This window comes from Athalia rosae, chromosome 2 (genome assembly GCF_917208135.1).
Source record: "Athalia rosae chromosome 2, iyAthRosa1.1, whole genome shotgun sequence".
NCBI classification, from domain to species: Eukaryota; Metazoa; Arthropoda; class Insecta; order Hymenoptera; family Athaliidae; genus Athalia; species Athalia rosae.
The window spans coordinates 21,232,078-21,244,418 of record NC_064027.1 but is presented as its reverse complement, the minus strand read 5'-3'; the positions used below and the strand labels follow the sequence as shown (position 1 = coordinate 21,244,418).

Here is a 12,341-nt window from a genome sequence, read left to right as displayed (position 1 = left end):
ACCCTCGAAGGTGGACGTCTCCCTCCAGAAGGCTTTGCCCCCCCCCTCCCTCCCCCTCCTCCCCTCGACGGTCGCTCTCCCACTCGACCGACGTACCCGCAACACCCTCCGCTTCGTGTCACCTCACTTCACTTAACATTTACTCTACTTCCCTTCGCTAAGCTTGTAACTTAAATTTACATCGTGCGTACCGAGAACATACCTCATGATATACCTTTTTATGCATTAGGTACGTACCAGCTAATACATAATACGAATGAGATGACGTATATATCTACCTGTATATATATATATTATTGCAGATTATTATACCTGAATTTTTTCGTTTCGCGCCACGTTTTTGTTACCCCGGACGCGATGCGACGTTCGGTGAAAAATAAAACAAAATGGAAGAAAATTTTCAAAAAATTATTCATGCACTGCACAGCACGCACAGACTGTATATATTTCACATATTATCGGAGAACTTCGAAAGCACGCCCCTCGCGTGAACGCGCGGTCAAAAATATTAAAGAAAAATGAAAAGTAAGAAGAAAAAAAAAGGACCAAGAAAGTAAAAAAAACCACCATGCATCGCACATGCCCTATAGGAGGCATGGAGCATGCGAGGGCACTGGAAAGATAACTCGATAACGAGAGGATCTAAATAGAACCAGACACGCCGTGAAACTTATTTCTTTTTTCTCCATTTTTTTTTTTTTTTTTTTGTTTTTTTTTTTACAAACTCTCACGAATTTTCATCCATCTGTATAATTTCTAACGAGCGTTAATTGTTGTACATGTGCACTGTATACTTGTACAAATATTATATAGGTATGTAGTTAGATACATACCTATGTATGAACATCGATTAACTCGAATGGCGAACATGAAAAAATATAACATACCTATACCTTGTATTTGCGATCGCAGATCAACGATCTAATATCATTTCAATTTTGTCATTCAAATTTTGTTTTTCACCGCATAAAATCAGTCTGACCTAACTAACAATAAGTGGTTGTGGAACGATCTCGGAAAAAAAAAGAAAAAAGGAAAATTCATACATCAGAAACGTATTCAATGTTAAAATTCATCGGTGCAGTGCAGTGCAGTAGTCGTTAATTTCTCAAATGATTTTTTTTCATGTTTTTCTTTTTCAACACCAACGGCGGCTATATATAAAACGCGTCGAATACGTATATGTACAATAAAAATGTTATACCATAATAATAAATAATAAATAATAAATAATAAGTAATAAATGACAAATAAATATAGCAACAAAAAATATGCAGTTTACGAAACACCGGTGCACGTGTACGTATATCTATATATTATGTATACGGGCGATGTTACATGTTATATGTTATGTATATATATATTTTTTTTTACGTAACATATGTATGTAGGTATATACGTAAAAGGTAAACCTGACGTATATATATATACACGCGTTGGAAAGTTCGCTGACCTATGTGCAAAAAAGGAAAATAAAAAAAAAATAAGGAAAAAAAAAAATAAAATGCAACCGAGTGAAGTAAGAGAGAGACACGAATGAGGAAACGAAAATTGATCGATGTATAAATAAATAAACAAATAACGAATAAATAAATAAATAAGACACCGGTAAAAAAATCGCACGTAGGTGACGTAATTAAGTGTTACGAACACGTGCGGAAATTTTTTATATGTTTTTTTACATTGATTCTCTTTTTTCGAATTATAATTCAATTATATCTGTGATAATGCGATTCCACCCAAACGTAAATCATATAATTTAGATTTAGATTTGCCACAGCGAATTTTTTTTTCGAATCTACTCGACGAAAACTGTTGAAATTGATGAGCCAATCGTTCGTCAATCTACTGTGCGGTACATCGCGTGAAAACGTACTTATCACATCGAAGAAAATTAGATGATCCGTCAATCTTGATCATACGCACAACGTAATTAGATAATAACGAAAATCGTCAATCTCATACACAAGACGTAGGTATATGGAATAAAAATAATTCAACGAATCGTACATCATAACCCGCGTACACCGATATCGTTCAGTGCTTCAGATTCTGAGGCGAAAATCTCCACCCTGCACCCCCCTATATCTCCCCTGTTGGGAATGGTTTGAAAAAAGTTTTTTACTTTTATTTTACTTTTCGTCCGGTATAATATTTCGCATTTTTCTTCGTTTTCCTCGGTTCTGTTAGCATAGGTTCCGAAATAAGGAAGAATACCACCGGTGAGCAGCCATGAGCCAGGCTTTACATTCTTAACCGAAAGATTACGTCGAGCTGGCTGGCCTATGGCCTATCTATTTTACTGTATATATATATATATATATATATAGGCGACAGGATCAGAATGTGTACATACCTATACACGACCCTAAGCTAAGAGCAAATATTTTTCGCGCCTCAACCGTAGTAATACATATACATAATACATCTTACCTATGTACGACGGATGACGTGTTCGTATACAATCGATGAAAATTTTGACGAAAAAAAATTTTCCACCGAAATCAAATCATCGACGAATCAACGTCGACGTTGCAGGAATAATGAATAATTTCGAAAAACTGACCTTGACAAGGGTCCGCTGGGCGAGTGTGGAGTCGGAGGTCCTTGTTCGTGATCCTGATGGTGATGGGGAGTGCCGGTCGAATGATGGGTGTAAATGGATTCCATGTAGAGTTGGTCGGATACCCTATCGGTGTCCTGGAGATTGTGGTTCCCCTGAACCGACGGTGGTTGCATCGCTGTCAAATGGGTGAACGACTGTAGCCTCCCCTGATCCTGGGAAGGGCTGTAGGAGCCGTCCTGTTGAGCGTGCCTGTGCGGCGAGGAGAGTCCCTGATGATCGTCTCTCGGACTCCGACTTATCGAACCGGGTGAACTACCGGTTCTAACCGGAGGAGATGATCCACCCCCTCCGCCGGCGGTCGACGCGGCGCCTCCTGTACCACCACTACCACCTCCACCACTAGCACTACCACCTCCACCTGCACCACCACTACCGCTGTTCTGCTGTTGCTGATTTCTCATCTGGAGCTGCAGGTACGGATCATCCGGCAACACGTCATCCAAATGGTGTTGGTGATGATGACCGGAACCCCCACCACCGCCGCCGCCGCCCACCATCGTGGCGCTCGACAGGTGAGGAAATAGAGCGCTCAACGTCAACTCGCGCGAACCGGTCGATCGCATAGCCGCAACCGTCGCCGAACCGATTCCCCCGATTCTTCCGTCCTCCTCGTCATCCTGATCGTGATCGTGATGCTCCTGTCTGTGGTGATCGTCCAACTGCTGCTGCTGCTGCTGCTGATGATGATGATGATGGTGGTGCTGTTGTTGTTGTTGTTGTTGTTGTTGCTGTTGGCGATGACCGACCATCGAATGACCCTCCACCAAGTGTTGTTGTTGCTGTTGATGGTGATGCTGTTGCTGCTGCTGCTGTTGCTGATGGTGTTCCGTCGGTGAACTCAGAGTCTCGGTTGCGTACCGATGCATGGTCGAGTGCGGCATGTGACTGTAACCATGCTGGCCCTCCGGCTGAACCGAAGCCTCCTCCGCCGCTTGGCTATCCCCACCCTCGCCGATCGGAGGGACTTCTCCCGCCCCGAGCTGCCCGAACAGTTGCCCATGATGATGATGATGGTGATGTTGTTCGTGTTGCTGCTGCTGCTGCTGCTGCTGCTGCTGCTGCTGATGATGATGATGATTATGATTATGATTATGATGATGATGGTGGTGCTGGTGCTGGTGGTGATTGTGATCGTGTTGCTGATGATGCCGAACTCGAACGTCGTGACGATGCTCCTGATCGTCATCCTGATCGCGTCGATGACTGTTATGCGGCTGCAGCTGACGGTGGAGATTCGTTTCACCTATCTCACGTCCATCCCCGTCTCCGCAGCGCATGCTTCCGGGATCCCCGTTGTTCTCCGATCCATCCCCCTCGTACGCCGGTGACGATTCCTCCTCCAAGTAAACCCTGTATATCGGATAGAATGAAAGAGAACGATTTAGATTTTGTTCATTCGTTGCCATATATGTTCGAAATCTAATTTTCCCGTTTCTTCTCGAGTCTCGACGGAGAAGAAGCGAAAAATTCGTCGGAAAGGGTTGAACCCACCCCTTTATTCGCTAACCTCGAAACGACGACGTCGTTAAGAACTTGCCTTTCTCGAATGACCTGTCGATCGTTGGCCCGATCGTCGTAGCCGAGTTGATGAAGGGTGTAGGGGTTCTCATTCTCCCGGTCCTGTCCCTGCTCGGTATCGTGTGCAACGTTACGTTCCAACGTATTGCAGCGGGGCTCGGTCGCAGTTGGTTCGTCGAGTGCGCCATTTTCAAGTTGCCGTCGTCCCGCCTCCAGCACGCCCACGACATCCCCACCGTTTTCATCGTCGGCTTCGTTTTCGACTTCGGACAAGTTGTCGTAACGCAAATCCGCACCCGGTATAATTATTAGTTGATTCTCGCGAAACCTGCCATCGTCTTTTTTATCTACCAAACCGGTCGTCTCTATCGATATCGTATTTTCGAAATTATTTTCCAACGGTTCGGATTTAATCAAGGACGTCGATCCGGACGACAAGGACGACAAGGACGACGCTTTTATCGCGGTCGCCGATAATCGCACGTCGACGTCACGTATCGACAATTTTTCAGAATCTAACGCCGAGTCCTTTATCACGCTGTTCTGCACGAAACCCTGCACCGTTCTAGATGAAAAAACTCCGTCGTCCGATACCTCGGGTTCGGATTCGTCTTTCTTAGTCTCGCGAATCGATTCTACCGCAGCTTCCTCGGATCTATCGTCATCTGCAGCGGGAGGCGGTGATTCCGAGGGATTTTCCGGAACGTAATTCATCAGAACTGCGAACAAACGAAACGGGAATAAAACATTTCCAAATTATCGAAAATCATCCATTTAACGTGTCAAAGAAAATTAACATACTTATATATATATGAATATTAGTAAAGATATCTGATTGATCGTAATAATAATAATAATAATAATAATAAACGAAAAAAATGCGCTCGTCGTAAAAGCAACCGGTTAAAATTCTTCATCCATAGAGCGCACGCGATATTATATAAATAAATTATTAATAATTATGCGTTTGCGGGAATACCCTTTCGTTGTACATAATTTTCTTTTTTTCATTCGCGGTTAGCAATATATATTTATAACTATGTGAATACGTGTGTATGGGTATATTTACTTTACTTATTTTCTGTCATAAACTATCGAAACACGTGTGATATTGCGTTTTTCAATTATTTGTATTTTTGTTTTCGAATCGAGTTGAAAATTTCCAATTTTTTCTCGGACGTGGAAATACGCAAGAATATATAGACTCGGCGCAAAGCGTGGAGAGGTTCGCCGGTAGGTACAAAACGCATTTACATAGAAGCTGTCTGGGGGCAGGCAAACCGAAGCGATCGTATAATGTGCGGTTCGCTACCCCAAAGGCCCCAAGAGGACTGTTGCTATCCAGTATGATACAAAAATAGCCTTATCTGGTTAACGGCGTGTATACGAAGTCGCCACACATATCCCATATACTTTTAACTTGTATACGTGCCCGAGTTTCGTGCGTATTGCTAGCAGTTCTCTTTCGATGATAAAAATATTATTTTTAATTGCCATATAATGTAACGTACAAGTATTTCTTTTTTTTTTTTTTTCGTTTTCTTGGTTTTTTCATTTATTTTATTTGTTTTATTTTTCTTTATCCCGATTTCGAATCATACGTATGTACATGTATAATTATATATATGTCATAAATCGTATTTCGATTAAAAATCATAATTTACATGTTGCGCCTGATATATGATAATTAAACTTTTCAAACTGCAAAAATTTATCTGCCATGCGTAAATTATATGCACGTATGTATGATAATGAAAATTAAAAAAAAAAAAACATAAATAAAAAGAAATTATTTCTTTAACATTGATCTGACTTTATTGACATCGTTTAATTAATCAATTTTCGATATTGATGTGTATAATTTACGTATACATGAGGTTCCTCGCGATTAATCTCCATCGCTTCTACTTTCTCACATTTCATTTATTATAGTCGCAGCATTAACGTATACGTATATCTATATAGCTATGCAACTTAAATAAATAGTGATTATAATTATTACAAACCATTAATGAGGTGGCACGGAGGAAGGGCGAGGGGGGAAGGGAGGGGTGGAGAAGATTTTCTGCTGCAGGTCGCGGCTGAGTGCAATTTCTGCGGTAAAAACATATTTTTTTATTATGAATATTATAAAACTCCAAGTAGGTATATACCTATATCGATGTACGCGTACATGTCAGATATATGTATATATTAGTGCGACGATACACATACAAGTATAATACATATATTCATATACATGAAAATATTGTGAGTATATAAATGTAAAAAAACATGTGGAACGTGATCGACGCAGATAATTTCATTATATTTTCCATTATTCGCAATTGTCCTTCCCCACTCCACGCGTCCTCCGAAGTTAAATTGAAGTATATGAAATTAATATAAAGAGGGGAAAAACTAAAATATGGAATGATCGCTGTATACCGGACAATTTGCGGTACAATATAATGTGGAGTGCGGTATCCAATGACCTACAATTATTGCAACATATATATTGCCGGCTAACTCGAAATTTCAATCGCGACGCCAATCGATAAGGTGAGATAACGAATAAGAAGGAACATTTAACGAAGAAAAAACTGCACCCATTTGAATTTTACTCTCCGTATATAATAATCCGAAATCAGACGTCAATTCGCGTACCGCGCGCCAATTATTACGAAGATAATTGTGTTCAAATTTAATTATATCCAGAAAGAAAAAGAGATAAAAAAAAACTATGTTGAAAAAAAGAAACAGACGATAACGAAACGTAACCGAGAAACGAATTTTTTCCGCTCAGCAAAGTTATATTGTTATTATTTTTGCAACGGAATTCTTTGCAATCCCATTTACAAAATATTTTCTTTTTAATATTCATCTTCAAATCTATATATAGATATAACGCAGATTATGGGGTGCAGCACATTATAGAGAGAAAGGAAAAATGAATACGTGAGTGCAGACGAGTAAAAAAAGAAACGCGTCATACGAACGATTAAAAAGTCAACAAAGTTTAATTAACGCGTCTGTATATATATATAATGGTTATTTATGTTTAATTAATTATATACCAATGACGAAATTTTCTTTTTAATCACCATACCAATTTGTAACAAAAGATGAAAGAAAAAAAATCGAAAGAGAGGAATCGAAGGAAAACAGAAAAGCCAATAATTATCATTGACGTATAATATAAGACTAAATGAATTTATAGAGGCGATTTTTATATTTTACCTTTTGCAAAATATAACATACCACGCTACGATAGAAAACCAAAAGCAAAATAAAAACTGTTCAGAAATTACAAGAATATGAAAAACGATAAAATTCATTGTCCACGATTAAATGATCCGCAAGTTTCGCTGGCCCGTCTTACTGACGTCATTAAAAAGGTCAAAGGGTGGCAACCAATATACTCGTATATTGTGTATTAAATATATATAACCGCCTTCGGTCGAATCGTTTTAATAAAAAAAAAAAAACGCACACACGTACAAATAAATAAAACTAAAAAAAAAAAAAAAAAACAGAAAAAGAAAAACTGCGTAAAAATCTCGGATCCGGAGTAATTATAAATGTTGTTAACGAACAAAAAAAAAAGGAAAAAAGGAGAAGAAACAAAAAAAAAAAGAACAGAAATAAATCAAGCAATGCGTGTACACGATAATAATGAACCAAAATGACGGAGAATAAGAAGCTGAAACTGAACGAAAATTGGCGAGCTATAAATTTCGAAATGCTACAACGATGATTGGGAGAAATGAAAAATCAGGGAGAAAAACGAGAGAATTTTCATCCAGATCCATATCTACTGTAATTGGGTATTTATTGTACTGCGGTATAATATTAACGAGTGTAAATAATCCCTCGTATGCGGCTACTTATTGTGATAATATATGACTAAACCCCGACTTCCAACATATATACGTGTAGCTACACTCTATATAATAACCTAACGGAAGAGGTTTTGTTCGCACGAGTCAAGGGTCAGCCTCTCGTTATCTCCGGGAACGCAGCTATACATATACATATATACATATATATATGTATACATTTGTACATATTTACATATATATATACACGCACGTACATAGGTATATACGCGTATAAGTGTTCGCCTATATATATATATATATATATATATACGTGTTTGTGCGGCTCCTCGACCGTGCTGTACTGCAGGGAGGAAAAAAAAAATGGAAATAAAATAAAATTGAAAGAGGAGCAGAAAGCGAGAAGAGAGAGAGAGAGGGGGGAAAAAATATATATATATAATATAACTCGTTCACAGTCGTCGTCCATGACCGGCATCGGTGAGCTAGCGAGACCGATACATAAAATATATCATCAGATTTCAAGAAGCTTCAATGATCTCTTTATCTCTGGTATATAAATGTATGTGCTCTTGGTATTTTATATACCGTTTATACCGTACGTTTATATGATGCGTCTACTTTATTCGTCGTCGTCGTCGTCGTCGTGGTCTTTGCCTCGTTAAATTTTCTCCACGCTCGCATTATATTATATCCGTAATCGTTTCCTACAACCCATGTTACCCATAATTCTTCATCCGCGTAGCCCGCGTTCGCGACGTCGACCGCTTTTTTTTTTCAACGAAATCGCCATCGATATTTCAAAGAAACAAAACGCTCACGGTACACGCGGCTATCCGTATAATATAACGTATACGATCTGAAAAGGACGAAGCGCGATCGCGACGGATCGTTAGCCTTCGATTTTTTTACGTCTTCGCGGGTAGGGGAATATCGAAGAACTTTTCGTCGTTGCATACCTGTACCTTTACCATCATGGGTACAATGCGTTTCGATTTCGGATGTAATCGAGGAAAAAACTGGCTCATATGAATTTTCGCTCTCGCATGGCGATTTATTGGGAAAATAAGATCGCCATTCGATTCCGCGCGCATATTAAACGTGTACGGAACTACTGTATAAGGTGACGCGTTTCATCGTAGGTGCTCGCGAACGCACCTTATATAATTCCGCTTCCCGTCCACATCGACTCGCGTCGAGAGAACAGGGATCGCTTTGTGCGCTCGCCTTAAAAACTCGTGCAATATAAATTTATACATATATATGTAACGCGCACACACGCGTTGAAAAATAAAGGGAGGAAGGATCCGCTCGGGTTATGCCCGTCGCTAACGTTAAACTCCGCGCGATGTGTAGTTTCACCGCGTCTGCGATGTCGTGTATCCAACGGTATACGTTTCTGTATACGTGTATACATACGTATACGTTTACGAAGTTTGCCGTACTACACGCGCGTCCGTCGAAAAACAGGCGTCGCATCACCCACCCAGTTCGGGCTCACGTACACCGATTCCCTCACCTATATCCCTACGCAACCCCTCCTTCGTGTGCGTCGCGCGCCTATTTCTGATAAGACTGAGGCCAGGTGCGTTGGCTGCCTCCGCGGAGGGACGACGCAACGCGACGCGCGAGCGTGTGCGTAAATAAATATCGCGCGCGTACGTGTGGATTCAACGTGTACGAGCGGCGTGTCGTACCTCGGACGCGAGGATGCGCCGTGAATATTTCACGGGACGTTATCCGAGGAGCGGAGGAGTGTACGAACGTCCCGTGCTTCGAAATTCGAAAAACGTTCGATTTTCCCATTTTCCGAACACGGCGTCCAACACGTTCGAGATGTCGAAAAATCGGCACGCGTTAAAATTTTGTTCCAGTGACTGAATTTTTTTTTTTTTTTTTTCTTCTTCGGACCTGGATACGAAGAACGTCGCGGTCTCCCCGGCATCGAAGTCCCCGGAGTTCGTATACCTATGCAGAGTCGCGTTGGGGGGAAAAAAATTCAACGCCGAACCGGATTGGCTGAATTACCGACGGAATTTCCATAGATTGTGCGCGAGTAGACCGGTGCGGGATATAACGTGGATGTATATAGGAATACGATAGTAGGACGTTTTTTACGTTACGCCACGCGATCTCGCGTACTCACTATGATAGCTGATATCCGCGCGTTTCTGTATAGTATAGTATATATATACCGTCGGTGGTTGCGCTCGAGGCGACGATGCCCCCGCCGCCACCGTTGGCTACCGTTCGTTCGTTCGTTCGTTCGTTCGTTCGTTCGTTCGTTCAAAGTAGAAATAATGATAGTGCAATCATTCCGTCCATTCATCCCGCGCGTCGTCGACTTCTTGATAATATACGTAATAACGTAACTATATAAGGTTGACGCTAATCTATGTCGCTATTTGCCCCACTGATGTTTGTTTGTTTGTTTATTTATTTATTTATTTATCTATTTTTTTTTATTGTTATTAGTTTTAGATTTTTCTCTTTTCATTTTTTGATTATCATTCCTCGATATTCGAATTATATTACACACTTATATTCACGTATACTTGATTTTTTTTCTAAAAATCAAGCAAACTGCGCTGTCTCATAATTTCATATCTTCAAATTTCAGATCTCGAAAATTGCAAAAATGACAATAGCGAAGAGAAAAAGTATAAAAAGGATAAAAATAACGAATTTTTTGGGAAGCACATCGCACCGATATTAGGAAAGGAATAAATTTTGAAGTTCATTCATTACAGAGAATAAATTCATTCACCTCGCGTTGCGTGATTTAAATCGAGGAAGAAAAAGGATAATAAAAAGAAGATAGACGTTCAACTATCGCGTTTAACTTACACTAGTATCACACACATGCGATATGGTATAAAAATCCAAATATTAGAGGAAGCTATGTCCTAAATAGCGATAAACGTGGATGAATGGATGATGATGATGATGATGATATGATAATTTTCTCGTAGTATATATACACGAGAGACAAATCCAAGAAGAACCAACAACACCGCAGGGGGCTATCCCAGGATGATAACCACGATATAGCTAGGCGATAGGTCGGTGATACCGTGTGATGCCTGATAGGCTCTTATAGTGTAGACGCGCGGCACGCGACCGCGATACGCTACTTCGTAACGTTTATTATACATATATATACATACACGTATATATGTACACATGTGACGAGCGAAGACGTGTGAACACACGTTCTGCCTTCGATCGTCCGTATAATGCACGAGTGCACTGTAAGCCCGTAAGTGCATAACGCTCGCTTTATACAACGAAGAATCACAATTGCATTTCGAGTCTCCGCACACATCCGTATATCGTACGACGCGAACGCGTCGTATACCTACGTCGCGACGGGGGAATTGTCTCTCCTTCGTTTTATCCGTCGCACCTATTCGCTGCGGATGAATCGCCACATGCCGTTGCACTACGAGTGTCCGAATTAACGTGCAATACGCAGAAGGGGGCATACCCTTTGCTTTTGGTCAACCTCACCTCACTTTTTTTCGCCGTTCCAGAGAGTAAGTAATTTTCGGTACATGTATATCTTTGCGAATATATAGCTGCCACGTACCCTTATCGTCAAAGGTTACCGTTGCTTTATATCAAACTTTTTTAATTCTCAAGATATGTATTACTTCGAGTCTAAAATTATATCATTATCTTGTGTGCCGGCTGATATAAAAGCATTTCTTTTTTTTTTTTTTTTTTTCTCTCTTTGATATTTCAGCAAAAGTGGGCGAGCGCTTCTTCGTAGTTTTGTTTTTTCATTATTTTCGTCACGAATGCAAACTTGGAGTTTTCAGAGAATTGTATTACTCCGATGAACGTATACGTATACGTGTATGTATAGCGTACGTACATAGAAATATAATATATGCGCTTTACATGATACATGTATGTATACATGTTTATGCGTATGTGAGTTTAATGACCTGTGCGACAATAACCTTTGTACGTCGTATGGTGTGTTATATGTATCTTTATTGTGCGTATATCGGTACGTACAGGGTGTCCCAGAAGTCGAGGATACCATTGTTGCATCTGATAGAAAATACAATTCTGAGACGATAAGTCCTTAGCCATTTTTTGATCAGACGCACAGATGATCAACTATCGCTTAAAATAAGAAGCCAATCAGGTGCGCGCTACATCGGCAAGACCTAACCTAACCTCTCGCAGTCACCTATCACTTTCCCTCTACGTTGTCTTACTTCCGTAGCGCGCACCTGATTGGCTTCTTATTTTAAGCGATAATCAATGATCTGTGCGTCTGATTAAAAAATGGCTAAGGACTTTTCATCTCGGAATTTTATTTACTATCCGATGCAAAAATGGTGCCCGTTATTTTCGGGACACCCAGT

At 40.3% G+C, this 12,341-nt stretch overlaps 1 protein-coding gene across 4 annotated transcripts in view; it reads right to left on the bottom strand.

Annotated features, from left to right (window-relative positions):
* Positions 1–12,341, bottom strand: part of LOC105689427 (box A-binding factor) — a 54,272-nt gene that overhangs the window by 19,541 nt on the left and 22,390 nt on the right. For 3 of the 4 annotated variants that reach the window (XM_048651012.1, XM_048651013.1, XM_048651014.1), the window contains exons 2-3: positions 4,134–4,863; positions 2,567–3,976 (exon numbers count right to left, since the gene is read on the bottom strand). In XM_048651012.1, coding sequence (XP_048506969.1) covers positions 2,567–3,976; positions 4,134–4,863 — 2,140 coding nt within the window. The remainder of the gene's footprint in view (positions 1–2,566; positions 3,977–4,133; positions 4,864–12,341) is intronic. The other variant, XM_012406427.2, reaches the window with a different exon arrangement.